A 19,985-nucleotide genomic window follows, 5' to 3' on the forward strand; every position below is an offset into this window, starting at 1 on the left:
TCTGGTGGAAGATAAGTGAGCAGGCGTTGGCAGCGCCGGAGAGAAAGCGTACGCTGGTAGCAGAGTAACACTGGGGGCCGTGTGAACCTGCACTTGAACTTGACTTTCAAACTCTGTCAATCAAGCCGGCTACAGCTGTCATGGTTCACAGGGCACGAGCTGGGTGGGTTGTATGTGGGTTGTGTGTGTGTGTGTGTGTGTGTGTGTATGTGTGTGTGTGTGTGTGTGTGGGAAACAGGATAACACCCAGGCAGTTTGTGTGTGCATGTGTGGTTCTGTGAGGGATGAGCCTGCGGTGTGTTTCCATTCAAAGAGGAAAAAAAGACAGATTACAGACCAGTGTTTGAGATAATTACTTTACTCGAACAAATGTTTTTGTTTTTAACCAACTTTTACGCACATTGAACCTTTCGCAAATGAGTCTCAGCTGTCAATCATGACGTTGCACTGCGTTTTTACAGCATCGAATAGACTTGAATATATTAGTGTTATAAGAGCTACTTAAAAATGACAGAAACCGTACTTGAGAAAAAAACAGTTTGACGTGTTCTTTCACTTTTTAGTTCGGTCCATGTCCCATCTACTAACATGGAGGAGGTATAATGCAGCCAGCCACCAGGGAGGGAAATCAAGATGATTTGGCTTCACTTTAAAGGAGCTGTCATGTCGTCCATCGTTATATAAAGTCCATGTCAATAACCAACAGAAACTTTAATTAACTGCTTTCTCAAGATGCGATCAGTTTAGCTGTCGGCAGAATAAAAGTAGCTTGTGCCAATAAAGCAAAGGATCGATTTCAAAGAACTGTTATTGACGTACAGAGCATTGAATAGTTTGGGGCCTAACTACGTGTCTGATATGCTGCTCTGCTCTGAAACCATCCAGAACTTCAAGATCAGGTTTGCTCTCTGTTCCGAGGTGCAGCCACAAACATCCAGAGAACCCAAGGTCTGCCCCTCTCTGCAATTTTAAATCTTAACACGTTTCTGTTTGCTGTTGCTTTTCCTGATGCCACTTAAAGATGTTGCACTGTTCTACATCAGCTCGTCTCAAAATGTTTTAAATCCGCTGCATTTCAACTGTTTTTTAAAAACTAAGAATCCACAACGAGCTACAACATCCTTAATTTAAACACTTTTTTTTCTGTCTGTCCTCGTAAAAGTTAAAAGCCAGAGAGTCGGAGGGAGGGAGACACAAGCGGGGGAGAGAGCCGTCTCTTCAGGATATTCAAATGTCATAAGTTTAAATGGAAACGTGCTGGCATATTACGCAGCAGATGATATGGTGTAACATCATTATTACTTTTTCCTTGAATTTTTATGTGCGGCCATCGCAGAGCTCCGACGGTGGATATCCTCGGGGTTCAGAGCTTCTGTAGGTGGTTCAGCGGAGCGCGGGGCCGTTATGCGAAGGCGCTACAAATTTAGACTCCTTCTTAAGTGTGAGATACAGTTGAAGTGGGTGATACGGCACTTTTATGAGCTCAGGATTCCCACCGGGAGAGAGGGAGATACAGAGTTTGTCTGTGGCTCCGGGGAACCACTGGGGAGCATAAAATAACACTAAAATGTTTCATACTTTTATCTACAACCATTATTCCTTTGAATCCAAATTGCCTTTTGAATAATTCTCGTGTACCGGCTACCTCAGAGGGAAGGATTCGGGATAAAATATGGTTTTTGTTTTTTGAAATTTGCTTTTGTTCAACATTTATCAGCAGAGACCGTCAGCGGGGAACGAAAACATCTCTCTCTTTAATTTCTATAGGCCTGCAGTCATGTTAATATTAGATACGCTGAACTCCTCATGTGTTTAAAAAGCAGAGTTTTTAGCGGGTGAAGAAGTGCACCATAACCAAATGGTCTTTTATGATCAAAAAGTCAGGACTATTATGGGGATACACACAAGTGGGACTCCCTTACATATACATATATGTTTAAATTAATTAATTCCAGCCTCTCAGTCCTCAACATCTGTCTTTGCAAGCACTGATCGGACCAGATGTTGACTTCAAACTCTCAGGTCATAACGTAACATCAGGTGCAACTTGGATATTTGTGCATCACGACATTAAAACTTGTTGTACTGCTCGTACTACTTTTTACTTTTACATCCACTATTTCATTCTCGTGTATTTACAAGGATAAGACACATCAACATTTCTGTAAATGTGCCAGTTTTAGCAAGTTGACTAATTACCTCTGCCAATGTTTTTGAGCAAGATATCACACAAACATTTCCACAGAACTTGGTGGGAGAAAATCAAAATTTGGTGCAAATCCAGACTTTCTTTAACTTTGCAAGATTTTCTACATTTTCCCCCATTTTCCAGGGGAGTAATTCATGGATCTTGATGAAGCTGATTTCTATGAGTGTGTGAGATTTCATGCAGCTTGATTGACTTCAAGGGAACTTTTCACGGAGGCAAGCGCTCCACTAAGTGCCATTCTAGTTTCCAGCTAATGGTGCCAATACAGGTAATTCAAAGTATTCCGACAAATTGGGGAAACGGTTTTTTGAATAGCTGGAGAAAAAGTAATGTGGAAATCCTCATCCGACGACAGGGAGGTTGTCGATCAAAGCAAGCAAGGACGTGATCTAATGAATGAGGCTGTCACAGAAGCCGCTCACACAGGTCCTATTATACGACGCGATCAATCATTACTGCAGCTCAGTGGAAAATGAAATAGTGCATTTACAGAAAAGACTCTCATCAAATGAGTTCATGCAGCGGGCCAACTGGAGTGGTTAGAGAGGCTAATGTATCGTCTGATGTCTGTCAACGTGTCCTTGAACACGTCTCTGAACCCAAATGAAATTCAGTTTCTACTCGCAAGTACATTTACCTTAAATAACTGCACTTTACATCTATTATTGTTTTGCACCAATGCAATTTACAGTGTGCCTCTCGTTCACCTGCACACACACAATCTCGCACACCCATGACAGTAGAGGGGAAATGATTCACTAGGGGGCCAGTGACCAATCACACCCCCAACTTAGTGATGACGATTACATTTATAATTGGTGGATCACTTTTTATGCGTCCACACTGGAAACAGCTGTGACTGGAGGCAAATGATTTCAGGTTATCTGTATGTGTGTCCTGTTCTTCTCAGTAACGCCTTGATTTGAAAAAAAAATCTAATTTGACATTATTTTGACTCAAAGATTAATTGGTTTTATTTTTGGGGTCAAAGATCACCCTAACATCCTTGACTCAAGAGTTCATATGCTAATGGAACTTAATAGAGGAGCTTCCTATCTGACTTTTATAAGGTGATGACACTCATATCCAAAAGGTCAGAGGTCAGAGGTCAACTTCACTGTGACATCATAATGTTGCAAAAAAACTGGAAACGAGAGGGTGAGCATGATCAACTACAAACTACAAACCTCCCGCTTGGTAGAGGCATAAAACCAGAAGATGGTGATTCTAGTCGGAGAATTGCTTTATATAAATATATTAAACGTGTGTAGATTGTGTTTATCTGTGATCAGTGGCGGACATAAGATATTTATAGGACCAGGGGTCTTAAAGGGGGCCAACATTTACACTGGGGGGGTCTGACTCAGACACCTGATTCAGTAAGATGCACATTCAAGTTATTCCTTGTTAACTGTTAGCTCTATATACCCCCCCACCAGTGGTGATTTTTTTTTATTGTGGTCTTGAGTTCTGTCTCTGAATTGAAATTCGATTATAATGGACAACACAGTCCATGAAGGACGCAGCCATGTTGGACAGTTTTTATTCTTACTGTTACTTTGACAGAATTAATGAATACTGGGTAAAAGGGTGAAGTGAAAGTGGAGGAAACTGTGGGTTAAGAAAGAAACGGTGAAAGGTGAAAGAAAAAAATTGAGGATGACATAGGAGATGAGAGAAATAGCACATTAGCACTTATGGATTAGCTGCCTCTCATTCCCAGGCCCTGCTGCACCTTCCAGATGTGCAGCTCTGACCGTGCAGACGGCCGGCAGCGGTCATGTCTTAATTAACGAGCAGACATCGGATCAATAAGTGAGGAACGATGGAGAAGGAGACGTGAAAGGTGGGACAGCCTGCACGGTTCAAGGTTTTTATTTCCTGTTGATGTGGAATAACATTAGGAATCAATGTTAGCCGCCACACACACTCTCCACTCTCGACTCAGGAGAAGTGGAAAAAACACAATCCCCCTTTCTGCCTTTTCCTTACGTCTCTTTTTATCCTCAACTTTTCTATCATACACGATTTCTGCAGAGGGAGATTTGTCGCGTTATCTTTCAGTACAATGTGATTCTCAGCCTTGTAAAGCCCGTTTTTATAAACTTGTGTTATTATTAAGAGGAATCCATTCGGAGTCTTTTTATATTGTCTTGTGCAGCGTCTGAGGCTACACAGGATTTATCTGTGAGTGGAATTTTATTTACTTTTATTGGTGTGTGCACGGGCTCCCTCGAATTGCCTCAGGCGCTTCAAGTTTGGGATTTCTCGCAACGACTTCCAAGAGTGTGCGGATAATGAGCGTCCTTCATTAAAGTTTTGTGTGCACTCAGTATAACACAGAAACTTCAGATTGCTTTTTATCATTTCTGAAATATAAATGTAAAAAAAGGCAGAATCAGTTCATTGTGAAGATTTCATTTGGCATTTATGCAGCGTGCGAGCATCCATTCAGAGCCCAGACTTTCATGAACATATCCCCGGGATACCTGACATTGCAGATATTCAGCTGTGTGTGTGTGTGTGAGAGGAAGTTTATCAGCGTTTATGGAGTATTCTCGGACAGGATGGCCATTCTGTGATAAGGCTTTCACATTTGGTCGTAGCCAGGAGGCTGCTCAGGCTGCTCGGGCTGGGGTGGGAGCTCCAATCAGTCCCCCCCACCCCCCCCCACCCCCCACCCATCTACATCACCCTCTTTCAAGTGAGTTACTTATCCACCTCTGGACAGAAATCGCATGTTTATTTTCTTTTCTTTCTCACTGCAAACTTTTGGTGGAAAATTGAATTTGAAGCCCGGGGGCAGGATGGAAAATTGGGCAAAATATCTTATTTTCCCAGCCCCCCCACATCCAACCTTTTGCTACTCTTCCTAATAAATGGCAGAATAAGGAGACGCTGGTCTGTGCCGGGTGGCGGCTCTGGCAATTTGGAACTCGATGCGTGTTTACAGTATGCGTGTGCATGTTGGGAGAGCGTGTCTGACTGCTCACCATGTTTCTCTGACAACTTATGACGAACATGTGATGAAAGACGACGTCAAATGTGTTTAGCTGCTGTCAAAAACACTGGAGAGAAATGTGAGTTATTTAAAGAAACACTTGCTAATAAAGGAAACTTCAGAGATTAAACTGTAAAATCCACTTGTCATTAAACAGGGCCAAGCTAAATTTGGAACCACAGCCTGGCAATTCTGAATGTCTCCATGTTTCACTGATGTGTCCCCGATGATTACCATTTAATCAGCTGCAAATGCTCTTAATTACAAGATTAGTCTCATACCAATTAGCCAACATGCTAATGGTTCTAATCTGCCATTGAAGTCGACTGAATTCTAATTAGGGACTAACTGTTTCAATTCACCTAGGGGCCCATCTGATGGGTCATTACCAACCTAGTTATCCTCATATAAACCAACGGCAGCGAGCAGCACAGGTCCCATTCGGAGAGCAGCTGTAGAGGCTTTACGAGCGTCGCGTGGCCCATTTCCATGCGTCATGAAACGACAATGTTTCCATTCCCTGGAAATTGCAGAGGCATCCCGATGACTCACTGGAAGCATTATGCACTGCACAATTGCGAGCTGTGTTAATGGCACATGCACCGGAAATCTTTATCTTACTGAAAACGAGGGCTTTAAAATTGGAAAAATGACAGAACCGTGACCTTGTGCCGCAAGTGGAGAGGGAGGAGAATCTAATATTCAAACAAGTCAGTTTCAATTTGCTCTTTTTATGAGCTCAAATGAGTATTTAAAGGGGGCTGTAGCGACAAACCCACAGAGATTTATCATTCAAATCTGCATTTCCCCTCAGCTCCATGAGCAGTTGGTGAAAATTGAGGTATTCGAGCTACAAAGTCAGATTTTTCTCCCCTTGGGAGTTGGTAGAGACCAAACATGAGCTGAAAGAAAAGTGAAAATTGGCCTGAAAGAAAACAATGCTGGTTCTGCTGGATGTCTAATGGGATAAATGGTTGTTTTCTAACAAGTTACCCATGAGGAGTCCATAAAACTCAGTGTCTGACCATGTTTTGTGTCTTGTACTTAGTGCAGGCTGCTACACACTTCGCACCTGGAAACGCCTCATTAAATCGACCTGTAGATTTCTAATCATTCATTTGTTCATGTTTAGTCTGCGGCAGTAAAATCATGCTGGTCATTTTATGGTGTTTTCTAAAACCAGACCAGCCGTACGAGGAAGAATAAGAAGAATAATCAAATACACAAAAAATAAGGTATGGGTGAATATCTTGTCACAGCAAAGGGAAGGTTGGTATATCCCTGGGGGGGTCAACCATATGCCACGGAAAAGCAGCAGTCTGTCATTTGTACTCATCACCTCAGCAGGTGATTCCACTGAGTTCTTCCTCTCCCCTCGAGGGGAAGCTAAACACTGTGTGGTGTCTTTGTTTGCAATACAAACACTGCAGACTGTTGGCTCTCCGCGGCACAAAGTTGGCCAATCCCGGCCTGTTCTATACTGATGCCGTGTGATATTTATTGTTCCTCAAATTCCGTCAATCTGTTTTTATTGTATGAATATCAATCGTGCTTTCGTCAACGTTAGAGGGAAGGAGGGAGATCGCTGTGTGCAGCCTCATCCCAGAGCTCCTGCTGTTTGAAGACGTATTTAAGGGGAACATTCACCTGGAGAAAGGCCAGTTTTAACAGCTCTGCAGTCAGTGAAAGAAGATGGAAGTGGGCCATTAAGTTACTGGTGAACCATTAAGGAAATTGGAGAAACAAGATTCTTGCAGTTTCGTCCCATGAGTTGGCAATTTAAACATTTTGAAAACTTGAAAGCAGCAACAGAACATGAATAATTCTAATGGGTAAAGTGAAATGCTCTTACCTGCCCTGCACCTTGATGTCAGAGATGGCGTAGAAATATCTGGACAGGTTGTTCTCATCTATCATGGTGGCTCCACTGGCTGGCTTCAGCAGCTTAATCCTCAGATCGGTGATGGTGAAGAAGTCCCGCAGGTTCTTGGTGGTATCCAGTTGGCCGTACAGAGAGGCCATGTTGTGTAGTCGAGGGCCGGCGAACAGGGCAAAGCGGTCCTTGATTTCAAAGCGCACCGTCTTGTCGTTCTTCCACACGTAGCCTCTGGAGTAGTCCTCAGTGCAGATGATATCCAGCAGGGTGCGCTGGGTGAGATCACTCACTGTCTTGGGTTCCATGGTGAACGCGTCCAGGCAGTCGGTGGCGTAGAACTGGTACGGGGTCCAGGTCCGGCCGTAGTCGAGCGACTTTTCCAGGACCATCTGCTCCGGTCGGCCGGACTCAAAGGTCAGGACAATGTCATCCGTCAGCTCAACGGTCTTGTTCCATGACAGCGTGATGTTGACCTGCAGGGGCTTCGGGTATTTCTTCCAGGAGGTGGATTGCCAAAAGGTCGTGGGGTTGCGACCCTCAAAGTCAAACATCAACTCAGGAGGGTGAGCCAGCTCCTCGGTGGTAGCGTCACATTCATTGTTGCACATGTAAGGGTTTTCCTATAGAAAAAGACACATATACATAGAGGTTAGTAAAACTGAGTAGTTCAAATGGTTCAACTTGGGGTCACTAGACAATATAACATATGATATTCCAGTGCATTGTGGTATTTTTATATTTAAAACCATAAAAAATGAATGACTTAAAATATTATGAACGATATATTTTTTGTTTTCCTTCTGTTTTTCATGTGACCAATGGATCAAGTTGACAATTATAATTCTACTTTTATTCAAAAGTTCCTGTAACAAATCAAGAAATGTACTCGAGGTGATCCCAAGACAACCAAACAAATAACGGTAGAGTAATTATCCCTCAGAGTGAGGTCATTGTGTTAGGACATGATTTAAATGCATTTTGTGTTAAACTGCTTGAGTTTCTCGTTCCCCAGGTAACTGACGTGTAATTAACTCTAAAGAAAATGTGATTTGATCAGAAATCTGATCCAAATGGTGGCGATCAAGGCTCGGGTGGAAAACATATGAAATTTGAATGGAAACACTGAGTTTAAGCTGTTTTTGTAGTTTGAGAACAAGAAGTTAAACAACTGAAATGTGAAAAGGGTTAGTTAAATATTTAATTCTGAATTAAATATCTAAACTCTTGTTTGTCAATATACAAAGTCCCGCCCTCGCGATCCCAAACACGTAAGCATCTCTCGGGTCGGCTGTTTGTCTGTTTGGCCTTGAGAGGTTATTTACTTTTCCACCGCCTTGCTGACTCTCCTTCCTGTTGTGACTCCACCACTGCACTTTCTAAATTCAGGCCGATGTTCAAGCAACGTTGGCCCATGAGGCGGCAGAAGACAGTGACCCTCTCATTACGATGACACCGTGGATCCCATATTCTCGCTCAGCGCGTTCCGCTCTGCGCCGCCACCCAAATTGCCGGCGTAATTGATATTCCTGTGTGGTATTTCAGCTGAGATGGGAGTGGAATCCCGATGAGTGTTTCTTATGAAACACACAAAGGGACATGCATTTTTCATGGGCCCGTGTCTGCTCTGTACCATAGACACCCAATGAGTCTGGGTGTTTGTGTGAGCATGTTTGTGGGAGGGGAAAGAGGAGCTCTTGATGTGCTCGTGTTTGTTTGTGAGAGGGGTAGAGAGCTGTGAATGTGTTTGCCTGTGTGTGTGTGTGTGTGTGTGTGTGTGTGTGTGTGTGTGTGTGTGTTGTGTGTGTGTGTGTGTGTGTGTGTGTGAGGGGGAGGGAGGGAGGGAGTGAATGGAAAAGAGAGACGGGGCTGAAACAGAGCCAGCGAGCGCTAAACACACTCCAATTGACATTCCTCTCACCTCTGCTCCAGGAACAATGAGGTTAAGTGCTGATGAGATTCAGATCAACTGTAAAGTGGTTCAATAATCAGCAATCATCCGACATTCTACACGCAAAATTATCCAAAGGTGAGAACTGGGCTATCTGCAACATTAGCCGCTCACATCTCCAGTATCGCGGCGCATTCGACCCAGACTGCCACTTTGTCGAGGGGAGATCTCTGGCAGGAATACTGATAAGCAGACGCCATTATAAAGAATAGCTGCTTTTTTTGCCTTTTCGAGTAGGGCTCCGACATTTTTACACATCCAAAGATATTTTTCCTCCATTTGATGCTTTTATCTCCCTCTCAGGGAGATGGATGTGTGACTTCCCTGTTTTTAGATACAGATCTCCGCAGTCCATTTTATTTCCTGTGGGGCCGCGATATGCTATCTGCAACCTGCTCCTCGGCCCGGAGCGATAACCACGCGATGAGGTAGAACAAGACTGAGGGATTGTGGGTCACTAGGCCTGCTATGGCTTACTCAAAGGAGCGATGCATGATCCAATTAGGAGGGTAATAAGGGTTATGCCGCTAAGACAGAGCGAGAGAGAGAGAATAGGAGCGAGTGGGAGGGAGAGAGAATGCAAATGACGAGCCCGTTTTTTCTCGCTATGTCTTTTTAAAAAGGGAGATCTTAGTTGCAGTGCGCGCACACACACACAGACACACACACACACACACACACATACAGCTTGGAAACAGAAACCCAGAGATGTGAGAGGGGTAATAGGGAGGATGGCGGCTGCCTCGGTTAAGCAACAGGGACACAAAATTGTACTTGTGTCAACTATTTAACAATGATGTGTGCTGGAGCTCGTTATATTCCCCTCTTGTGCTCGAACAGCCTTGGAGGTCTGCTCGGAGCTCAGGCCTTGACAGTGCACGGCGAGCGAGGGAGGGAGAGACGCCGCCTCCGTTCGAAAGGAGAGTGATTTCCCCCGTTGTCATGCAAGAGTGTGATCTTTGTTTCATTTGTTTTCACGGTTAGGTTCAGGGAGCAGCGGGGCGGCCGCCTCGCGCGTCTTCCAGAATGGGAGCCTTATTCTCCGACGATATAAAGAACTCCGACCGCCGCATCCGTGGCTAATGAGAAAAACAATTTCCCAGCCGAGCAGTGAGAGTAAACAGGGGCTTTGAGGAGAGAAATTTGCTTCATGCCCACAGCCTAAGAAGTGTTCAGAGACCAGTGGGAAGAAGTGATAAATTCAATCCATAATCATTCTCTCGGTGCCTGCCTCCAAATTTAAGCCTTCGGGGAACAGATCATTCTAACCGAGCAGCCCGCTCACATATGGGCGCCGGCTGGCTGACCCCTCCGTCGTTAATAACACTCAATAATGCGAAGGCAGTTTTCCAATCGAACATTAACTGACATGTACGGTATTTACTCTCTCGCAGCAAACCCCACCCCCCGCCATACTGGAATGCTTTCATACAGCCCGTCGGAGGTGAAATGATGGAGAAAGGTCAGGACCTTTCATCGGATTTCCTGCGGTGGTTATTTAACAACAAAAACAGAGCCTTATGAAGATCAATACCCTCTGTGGTCATTTAAGACCCAGGGCTTCAGTACGACGCCGGGGGGAATCTATTGAAGAACAATAAGCCCTCTCAGCTTGATCCCTTACCTGTGATCATGGATGTGGGAGAGTGAAACGGTCAGCAGAGAATTCCAGAGAGACAAGAGTTCTGGACCAAAATTAGATATTGACCGATTCAAATATTTTACCTGCCCTTTAAAAAAATACTGCTGCCATGAAAGTATCAGTCCTAGGTTTTGTAAAGTTGTTTTGTACAAACCATAATTATAACATTTTAAAAATTGCAGAAATAAAATTAGTTATGTTTGCTCAATTGTAGTATCGGAGTTTTGATATTCATACATTTACTGTGAACGCTTGTCTGATTTATCCCAGAATTAAAACACTAATTACATATTTACCTCCACTAGTTTTCAGGATTATGCAAAAAATACTCATTTTACTTATTTGTAGAGGGGTTGAGTATCATGTCCCTCCAAAGAACCCATAAAATCTTGGTGTGGATCCAAATCCGGGGTGTATCCAACATTTTTCTCATTCTTTAACATTGCAAGATAATTTTTTTCGCAATAACATTGATAAGATAGAGCTAGAAACATAGAAACTGAGCAATGTTGGCGTTTCCCAGGCAATGAGGGTCTAAAGACTGGTGAGCTGCACTGTGGGAGTTGTGGGATTCAGCTGTTTGGGACCTTGTCCCACACTCAGGGCTAAAAGTCAGGATTTCCCAGCCTCTATTTTGAAAATCTTTTGGAGAATCTGTCTCAAACAAAATCCCCCACTTTGTGCAAGAGGAATACGAAATCATTGAATTAGCATTTGAAAATTAATATATAATATATACTTGAACAGCGCTCAAGGCCCAACAGTCCCCTTAAATTCAAGTTGCAACTAATTGCACCCACTCATAGATGTCAGTCCCAAGAATGTCTGATTTTATTTCCATTACTTTCTTCCAATGTTACAGAAAGGTTGTGGATCCACTCGTTTTCTGGATGAAAATGTAAAAGTCCTCTCTTGGATCATGTCCCATTCTTCCACTAAGGAAACGCATTCTGCAGTAACAGGGGATAAAAACTTAAACCTAAGGCAATGAGATTGTCAATACAAGTTACGTGTTATTTCATACTCATTATAGAAAACTGTTACGTGCAAGTCGTTCCAGTGCTAAGCAAGTGTAACCTTGACAATCTCTTATTGGTATTGCTGACATGGCTTTTGCCACCATGGCTGCCGCGTAACCAAGCCCAGCCGGTTTCTATCAATGCTATATGATCCGTCCGGGGGCACTGGCTTAGTGCAGGAGGCCCGAGCAGCAAGTCTGCGGCTGGTCGCAGCTAATGATGTCCTGATCTCTGCAGCCTATAAGGTCAATCCAATATCAGGGTGTCGTACTCAGTAGGAGAGCAAGAGAACAAGGACGACAGAGACGGAGCGAGAGAGAGCGAGAGAGAGAGAGACAGAGAGACTTGAGCTGGGAATGTGAATCCAAATGTCATTCAGCGGAATATAAAGCAATCTGGACACCCGGCTCTTCACATCATCACAAAGGCTCCGGGGATATTTATATGTAAATTGATGGTTTTGTTCAATAGTTCATAGAGTTTCAGTTATAGGAATCAATGAGCCATGAAGAAAACACGCAGCTCAACACAGAATGTATGGATGTGGACAACAGTTGAATAAATAAAATCCTTGAAGAATATCGACATAAAAAGACATAAAAGACGCAGTAATAATAAATATTTTCTCTCCTAAATGGGCTGCACTGACATCACCATCATAGCAAATGTGGAAACACACACAATCCATCCATGCAAACACTAAACAGCCACCTACACACACCTACACACACACGATGGTGCGAGGCAGGTGTTTATATGACTGACATATGGCCTGTGAGATTGACTGAGCACAACCCACTGTTGATGTGCCTTTTGACACAGGAGGTGGCTCGGCAGATAAATTCTCAGGCCAATGACAGCTGCTGTTGAAGGATGGGAGCAGGCAAAACCGACCAATCAGTCCAGCTGACAGATTTCTGGACTTGAGCTCAGATCACAGACGGTCCTGCACCGGCCACCTTTTTTTTAATTCGAGCTAGTTATCGTTAAACGGCAAAAAACGTAATCTGGTCGCAATCACGTTTCCTTCAAAAGATGTCAATGTCATAGTTTAGTTGTGTGTGTGTGTGTGTGTGTATAAATGTAAATTCTAGGAGACAAGGCTGTTTTGAGACATCTTCTCTTGGTAAATGTTTTCTAAATTAATTTGGCTCGACTTGAATGATGGTCCCCTTTTCAAGAAAAATAAGAAATATGGTGCTATCAGTCACCAAACAGTCCTGGGAGAAACCTACAAGGTTTATTTTTGGGCGTAAACAGAGCGAGCAGCGTATAAATAAAATCATAAATCCAACAGATCAGTCTGAAGACTAGACACTGGAAGGGCATAATAATGATATTTACAAAACACAGTCTGTCAGTTAGTTACTGCAATTATAGTATTTAATAATTCAAACTGCGGGACGGTAAGATAATCACTCATTTAGTTGTGATTAGTGTTTTTTTCTTATTATTTGCCATAGTTTACACCAAACTTCCCAACTGAGATAAATGCAGCACATGCAAACATGCAGATGGATGAGTTGTTATAATGAAGATGAATACAATCACCCAAGCAACCATCATCATGACAGTTTCTGCAAATACAGAACTTTATACCTTTTATTCGCCATTGTATTGATTTTATTTGAATTTGTTTTTACCTATGGAGAGTATGTTTTCATCACCATCTGTCTGTTTGTGAACAAGATTATGCAAAAACTACTTGATAGATCACAGTGGAACTTGGTGGACGGATTAAGGATGGGTCCGGGAAGAATCCATTCAATTTTGGTACAGATCCGGTGTCAGGGGATCCAATTTTGGTTTTCTATTTATTTAGAAAACTAAATAATAAATGGTAATAGTAGTTTGTTGATTTCTCAGGGAATCATTTATAGAGATTATGAAAATTATCCAGTAAATTCAGGGGAGTGATATTTATGAGTGTGTGTGTGATTTGATGCAAATCAAAATCCAGATCTGTTGGGCCTTGGTGGAGGTTTTCTAATTTAAATTCAACTTTCAGGAAATATGATTTTTAATTAATAAGAATATTGTCTTTGAAGGATAATCCCAGTTTGGTTTGTCACTGGTTTTACAATGGGTAATAATTTCATCGCTGTTCTTACCAGACTTTATTCTGAGCGTTAAGAAAACATTGATTAACAAAGTTGGAGAGGGGAAAAAACCAATAGGGGTCGGGACGAGGACAATGACAAAAGTTTGTCCAGAAGATCCGAACCACGTTAATCCCTTGATGTTAAAGACCTCAAGTAATTTCACAAAGTCAAAGTTGGTCTATTTATTATAATAGAGTGTTCAGGTAATTCTATTAACCTCCGTTTTCTCTTTTAAAGAAGTTTAGTTAAACTCACATAATCATTTCACTTCTTTGTCCTTTGTACTTTGTTAAGTGCTACATTATTATTACTGTTACGTGTACTTTGCATTTTGGGTGAAGCTCCAATGTTAAACACACAGCAATATAACATTTTTGAGTCTGTGACCTGTGTGTACTTTGCTGGTTTTATGCTGAGCCCTCAGTAGCCTCCTCGCTGTGGAGCCTCTGTGGATGTGAGAGAAATCTCTCCCACTGGAACTGAGGTGTTGCTGGATTAATCAGCCCATCATCCTGCTCGGCCTTGCACCTTCTTACCTGCCACATGGCACCTGCAGACCTGTCGCTGGCCCAAACCCCCCGCTATCACACCTCCGGATGGCTACACTCATTCACGGCGCGAACCGGAGGAGGAGGAGGAGGAGGAGGAGGAGGAGGAGGAGGAATTTGACAAATGACAGCTAGGTGATATCACTTGGCTGTGATGCAGTGTTCGGGGAGTTAATCCCTGACATCCAAAATGAGGATGATCCGAGCTGAAGCACCACTTGACCAAATCACAAGATGCCCATCACGGCGCACAATAAAATTCCCAACTTTCAGTCGGTGTGGAGGGCAAGCTCTCTCTCCGCCCTGCTCTCACATGATACCTTGATAAAACCGAGGATGATACGTTCGTGGTGATACACAGGCGACAGGCCCAAAAGGATGATATCAAAGGAGATCTGGGTCTGAGTTTTGAAGGAGGGAATGGTCAAGTGTATAGTGAACGCAGAGGCTGGCTGTCGATCCTTTCAGCTCCGTATAAACCCTGACGGAGGAGACAGCTGAGATGAGCCATGGTGAGATATTGGGAGAGTCAGAGCTTTGGCAGAAACTCGATAGAGCTTTAATAACCTGCAGTCGGGGCCAGAGTGGCTCACAACAGAGCCGGGCTTTTCATTCTCCTGACCTTCAAAGGAATGAAGGACGGTGGGATTGCACGTCTGACCTGTGAGTGCTCCATCATATCCTCAGGTTGGGGGGGGTTATGAATGTCACAGATCTGATAACAGATAATAGCAATTCAATATCAAGAAAAACCTTCGTACATGATACCCTGATGATCTCCTTTTTAAAAAACCTATTATCTGTGGTTTTAATCCATTTATAAATCCCATGTACTCTCATTCCAGGTTACCACAGGCTTATATTCATTTCTGTACATTTACTCAAATGTGCTTGAGTAACGTAATCCAGAGATTGCTCCCCTGGGGGTCCCAAGATAATTTCAAGGGGTGTTAAGATGACTCATGAAATAATAAAAAGAAATGAAATGTATTTCATTTCAACCGGCTGCAGCTCTTCTTCTTCGGCGCTCCAGAGTTGCAAATTGCACAGAAGTGGACACAAACAGTCGCTGCTTAGAATGAAATAAAGGGAATTAATAATTTGTAGTTAAAGAGATGAAACTTCCACAGACATGAGCGTGTTCCTTTGAGCGGAATGCACGAGTCTGAACTCGGCAAACGAAATGAGAGACGGTTGCATCGGGTGGTCGAGTAAACAGCGCGGCGGCCGGGTGCAGGGGTGACGGCTGTAGCCCGCTATTGACCCAGATGTCTGATCAAAACAAAAACACAAACTTCTCCCGGCGCTCGTGTTTTTCGATTTGCCACATGCCAAGCACTCCGCCCTTTGGAACGCGGCCCTAGCCAAAGCAGTCCCTTTGAGGACTGCGGCGCAGCCAGTCTGGCCTTTTGAAGTGCGCCGCTTGGCAAATCAACCGCGCGGCGATTCCAGGGCCGCAGCCTTGCTTGGGATTCACGGGGCGTCGGCAGACGAGGGGAAACACACTCCACATTAATTAACACCTGGCCTCATTATCTGTCCCATGTGGCAGAATCCCACTGGGGGAAAGTTTAATACTGCCTTGTGATCACTGGGCACGCTGGCGAGGGGAGAGGTGCAGATTTCATTTGTTGTGTGAATTTGTGTGTGTATAGACGTGATTTTCTACGTGCGTATTTGTTTTTTGTGTGTGTTTATCCTTATTTGTTTATGCCTGTATATTATCTGTCTCTATGTGTGTGTGTGTGAGTGTGTGAGAGAGAGAGAAAGCGCTTGGCTGTGTCAGGGATTAGATTCCCTCTGATGTCAGGATTCAATAAAACGCTTTAACATTGCTATAATGAGAGGATGTTTAATTCTCACCTCTCTCTTCTCGCACTCTGTATTCCAAAGCAGCCGCTGGATAAAACACCGCCTGCCTGTGTGGCAAAAATTGATATAGCTCTTCTCGAGATACGTTACACGGAATGCGTACACAGGCAGATATCTGTGTGTACAACAAACACATCAGATGAAGTTACAGGCAACTGTTTTGATCCTGTTGTCTGTACAGATACTGTAGAGCAAGACACTAACAGTGCCTGGGTTATAGGTTTGATTCCCAATGGTAAAAATAATTCATGAGGTGGTTTCACCTGTCATCTGATTATAAAACGTACGAAGGCTACTTACACAGTACTTAGGTTCATCGTGTCATGTGTTTATGTCATATGCATAATGAATGTGAGGTACTTTACATGTTAAATAAACAATAAATATACTTACATATATTAAGGGATGCTAAACCAGCCATAATCACGAGAAAATACTATAGAACTATAAGAAGTTCACGGGTTATTTATCCTTTAAACATATGTTTAAATGTAAAGTAAATGTAAAGCTGATATGATAACCTCCTTTTGGGACTCTCTCTCTCTCTCTTTTCTCTTCCTCCTCAACACTAAAAGCAACAGTTCAACATTTTTATAAAATATGCTTTTCTAAAATCACATTGGTGGAAATATCGTGTCTGTGCATTAATCACGGAGCTGAAGCCAGGAGGCAATTAGCTTAGCTTAGCATTAAGATTCGAAGCGGAGTGATACAAATAGCTAAGCTCTTTTCCGAATTAAACTAAAAAGCCTTTTCAACACTTCTAAACACTAACATTGTTATTGGATTCCGACACACAGACATGTGAAAATTACATTGTGTGGATTGGGTTTAGCTAACTACTGTAATTTTTGTTTGAAAACCATCATTTCCGACACCTTTTTTTGTCTTCACACCAAAACTAAGTACGATATTATCTCATCTCTATGAGAAACCGTGGTGATTCCAATGCATCTGTACTTGGACTGTTGTTTGTCATTTGCCACCACAGGCCTCACAATTTGTCGCATGAAGTCGGATTGTTTGCACAAACCCAATTTCTAACTCATCAACTCCGTTTCACTCCTATTGATCCACATAGTTTGGAACAATTTAAAACGGAATGAGAATGAAATGTTACTCCACAATGTCTCCACCCCGACAATATAGCAATTAAACTATGCCAAAATCATTGCGTTATTGATTTTGACTTTTGCTGGTTTTATATAATCAGCTTTAAAAAAAATTAAAATCTGCCGCCGAGGGATTCGCAGTGTTCCAGGGACACAGGCGCAGGGCTCAGCCTCCAACAATGAGATGCAGGGGTCATCGCAGAGAAAGTGATAGAAAGTGGGATGAAATTGAGACAGTGAGGGAAAGAATGAGACGGAGCCAGAGTGAAATTGCTGCATTGTTCATCAGTGTGTTGGCTCATAGCGCGTCAACTCCTCCTCCTCCATCCTTTTTCATTCTGCATAGTTATTAGAGGCTTTTATTAATTCGAAATGCCAAAGTGAGGAATAAAGCATTACTGAAATGTCACCCTTTCACTGAGCCTGATAAAATCGTACCATCCACTTTTGGACACATGGCTTTCTATCCCCTCTGTACTTTCATCCCTTCCTCTCTACAGCGCAGCCTCTTTCACTCTTTCTCAGAGATCGATGTGGCCTGACAACATGATGGCTGGGTTTCCTAAGGGGAGGTGGGTCGCAGCAGTTGCCTGTCATCTCGCCACCATTTCTCTATTTCAAGTCCCTTTGATGTGGTTCTGTACTGGTTCTGAATTTCCAGATAACACATTGCAAAGTTAATGTGCTTAAATAAAAACACCTTGAATTAATAGTTGAACATTTTGGGAATTTGTTTACTTCACTTTAGCCTAGCAATAAAAACAGGTATTTAGCCTAGCTTAGCATTGTTCTTATGAAGGCTAAAAGATAACATGTCTCTGTAGCCCCAACAGTTAGTTACCTTAGATTAGCGTATGGTACACGGGTAGAAACGCTAGCTAGCTGTTGAGAGATAAATTAAAGTCCATACTCGAGAGATAAGTAATAAGCAATTTATTGTTAGTTTTGTTTTGTTGAAAGATTAAATAAACACAATATATCTTATTGTAGTGACATGTGATGCTAGTGGGCAGATAGAGCCAGGGTAGCTGTTCCCCTCTGCTTTCAGTCTTTATGCTAAGCTAATTGCCTCAAGGTTCTGGCTCCAGAGAATCTAATAGCTTCAAATTTAAACTCTAAACTCAGAAATCTAAATTTTCTTTTTTTGTTTAGTTAAAACAATCATGTATGTGACCACTTTATTAGAGTTGATAGGTGTATTTAAAAAGAGCCATGCTAGCTGCTACCAGTCATTATATTAAAATAAGGTAACAGTGTTTTGATTGTAGCTCTGTATTTAACCTAAAGACACGATTATTATAGCAATTTTCTCAAATGACTCTGGGGAAGAAAGCAATTTATCATATTTAATGACAACATTTAGGATCATAATTGCTGATATGCTCCGACGAACCAAAATGAATGAATCATTTCTCTTGGCCAACTCGAAGTCAATACACAGAAATCTACAATATTGTAATTGCATGACATTCAGGAAGAGATTATCTGCTGTGTTATGTTAAACATATGAAAAAGTGGCTGCATTTGAAACGTTCCCACCGACAGACTTTTAAGGTCAAATCTGTCGTCTCCCACGAGGCTACTGCTCGATTGCCTGACACTCCTCAGTCTCGCCAGAATTACAGAGTGTCTTGAGGGAGGGGAAGTCCTTCACACCCACATGTACTCCCCTGCTCGAGAAGAAAGAACAAATAAAATGTTTGGCAGACGGGTGAGCCAAGTCAAGTTATTTGGGCAGCAACAGAGAGCCCGCCTGCCAAACAGCTTCTGAGTAATTCAATTACCGTATCTTTTACAAGAATCCCATTCAGCTTGTCAAGCATAAAAGGGAGGCTGAATGGGCGTTGGAGCACTGAAGGTAGTGAGAGCGAAAATAATTCAATTTAGTGGGAAGGAATTCCTTTTATTTTTTTAAATTACAGTGTGAACAGATACCCTCTAATTTATTTATTGAAGCCGAGACAGATACGGCAACAGGAGGCACTGAGGGGGGATTCATCAAAGTATAACCGGGAAAGGTACGTGACACAGTAATGTCGTCACCATGTAAGTATTGAAAGCTGTGACACTTTCTCTACTGTCTCTAACTCCTGTCTCGATGGTATTGACAGGCACCGCACACACCGACATAAATAGTTTCATGTGTAGTGAGGTGTAAGACAAACACAGTGACTCACCGATGAAACGCTCATGTTTGTATCACGCCTCTGCCAGTGATGTGGCAAAAATGGGTTTGTGCGTAAATCTGCAGCAAATTAGTTAAAAGTGGCTCGTCAACGAGAAGAGGGGAAGCTAAATGAGGTAAGAGGATTTCCCTCGAGTCTTTCCAAAATACCATCTTATTTCTAGCTTTTCGGGTCCTCGAGCACGATCCAGTAAATGCTAATGAGAATTATCTCTGTCACCGTGCTTTGAAATTCAAACCTAAAGGGAACAAAAATAAGATTTAGTATCTTATGTAAAGTGAGTTGACGGGTTTGAAAAAGAGATGAGAAGCAGAGATGTGGTCGAGTCACTTTGCTTTTTTCACACGTAAACTTGGAGCAGGCTTAGTTCAACTTTTTGTCTAAAAATACATATGTCCTACTTACGTGTAGAGTGTGTAGATTTGATCTATATGTTAATAATATATTCTATCACATACCTTTTTATAGTT

At 42.6% G+C, this 19,985-nt stretch overlaps 1 protein-coding gene across 3 annotated transcripts in view; it reads right to left on the reverse strand.

The window, feature by feature from the left end:
• LOC118117226 (netrin-G1) overlaps positions 1-19,985 on the reverse strand; it is a 59,322-nt gene that overhangs the window by 24,200 nt on the left and 15,137 nt on the right. For all 3 annotated transcript variants that reach the window (XM_035169290.2, XM_035169292.2, XM_035169289.2), the window contains exon 3: positions 7,063-7,706. In XM_035169290.2, the coding sequence (XP_035025181.1) occupies positions 7,063-7,706 (644 nt within the window). The remainder of the gene's footprint in view (positions 1-7,062; positions 7,707-19,985) is intronic.

The sequence above is a fragment of the Hippoglossus stenolepis genome, chromosome 11 (assembly GCF_022539355.2).
Source record: "Hippoglossus stenolepis isolate QCI-W04-F060 chromosome 11, HSTE1.2, whole genome shotgun sequence".
Classification (NCBI taxonomy): domain Eukaryota; kingdom Metazoa; phylum Chordata; class Actinopteri; order Pleuronectiformes; family Pleuronectidae; genus Hippoglossus; species Hippoglossus stenolepis.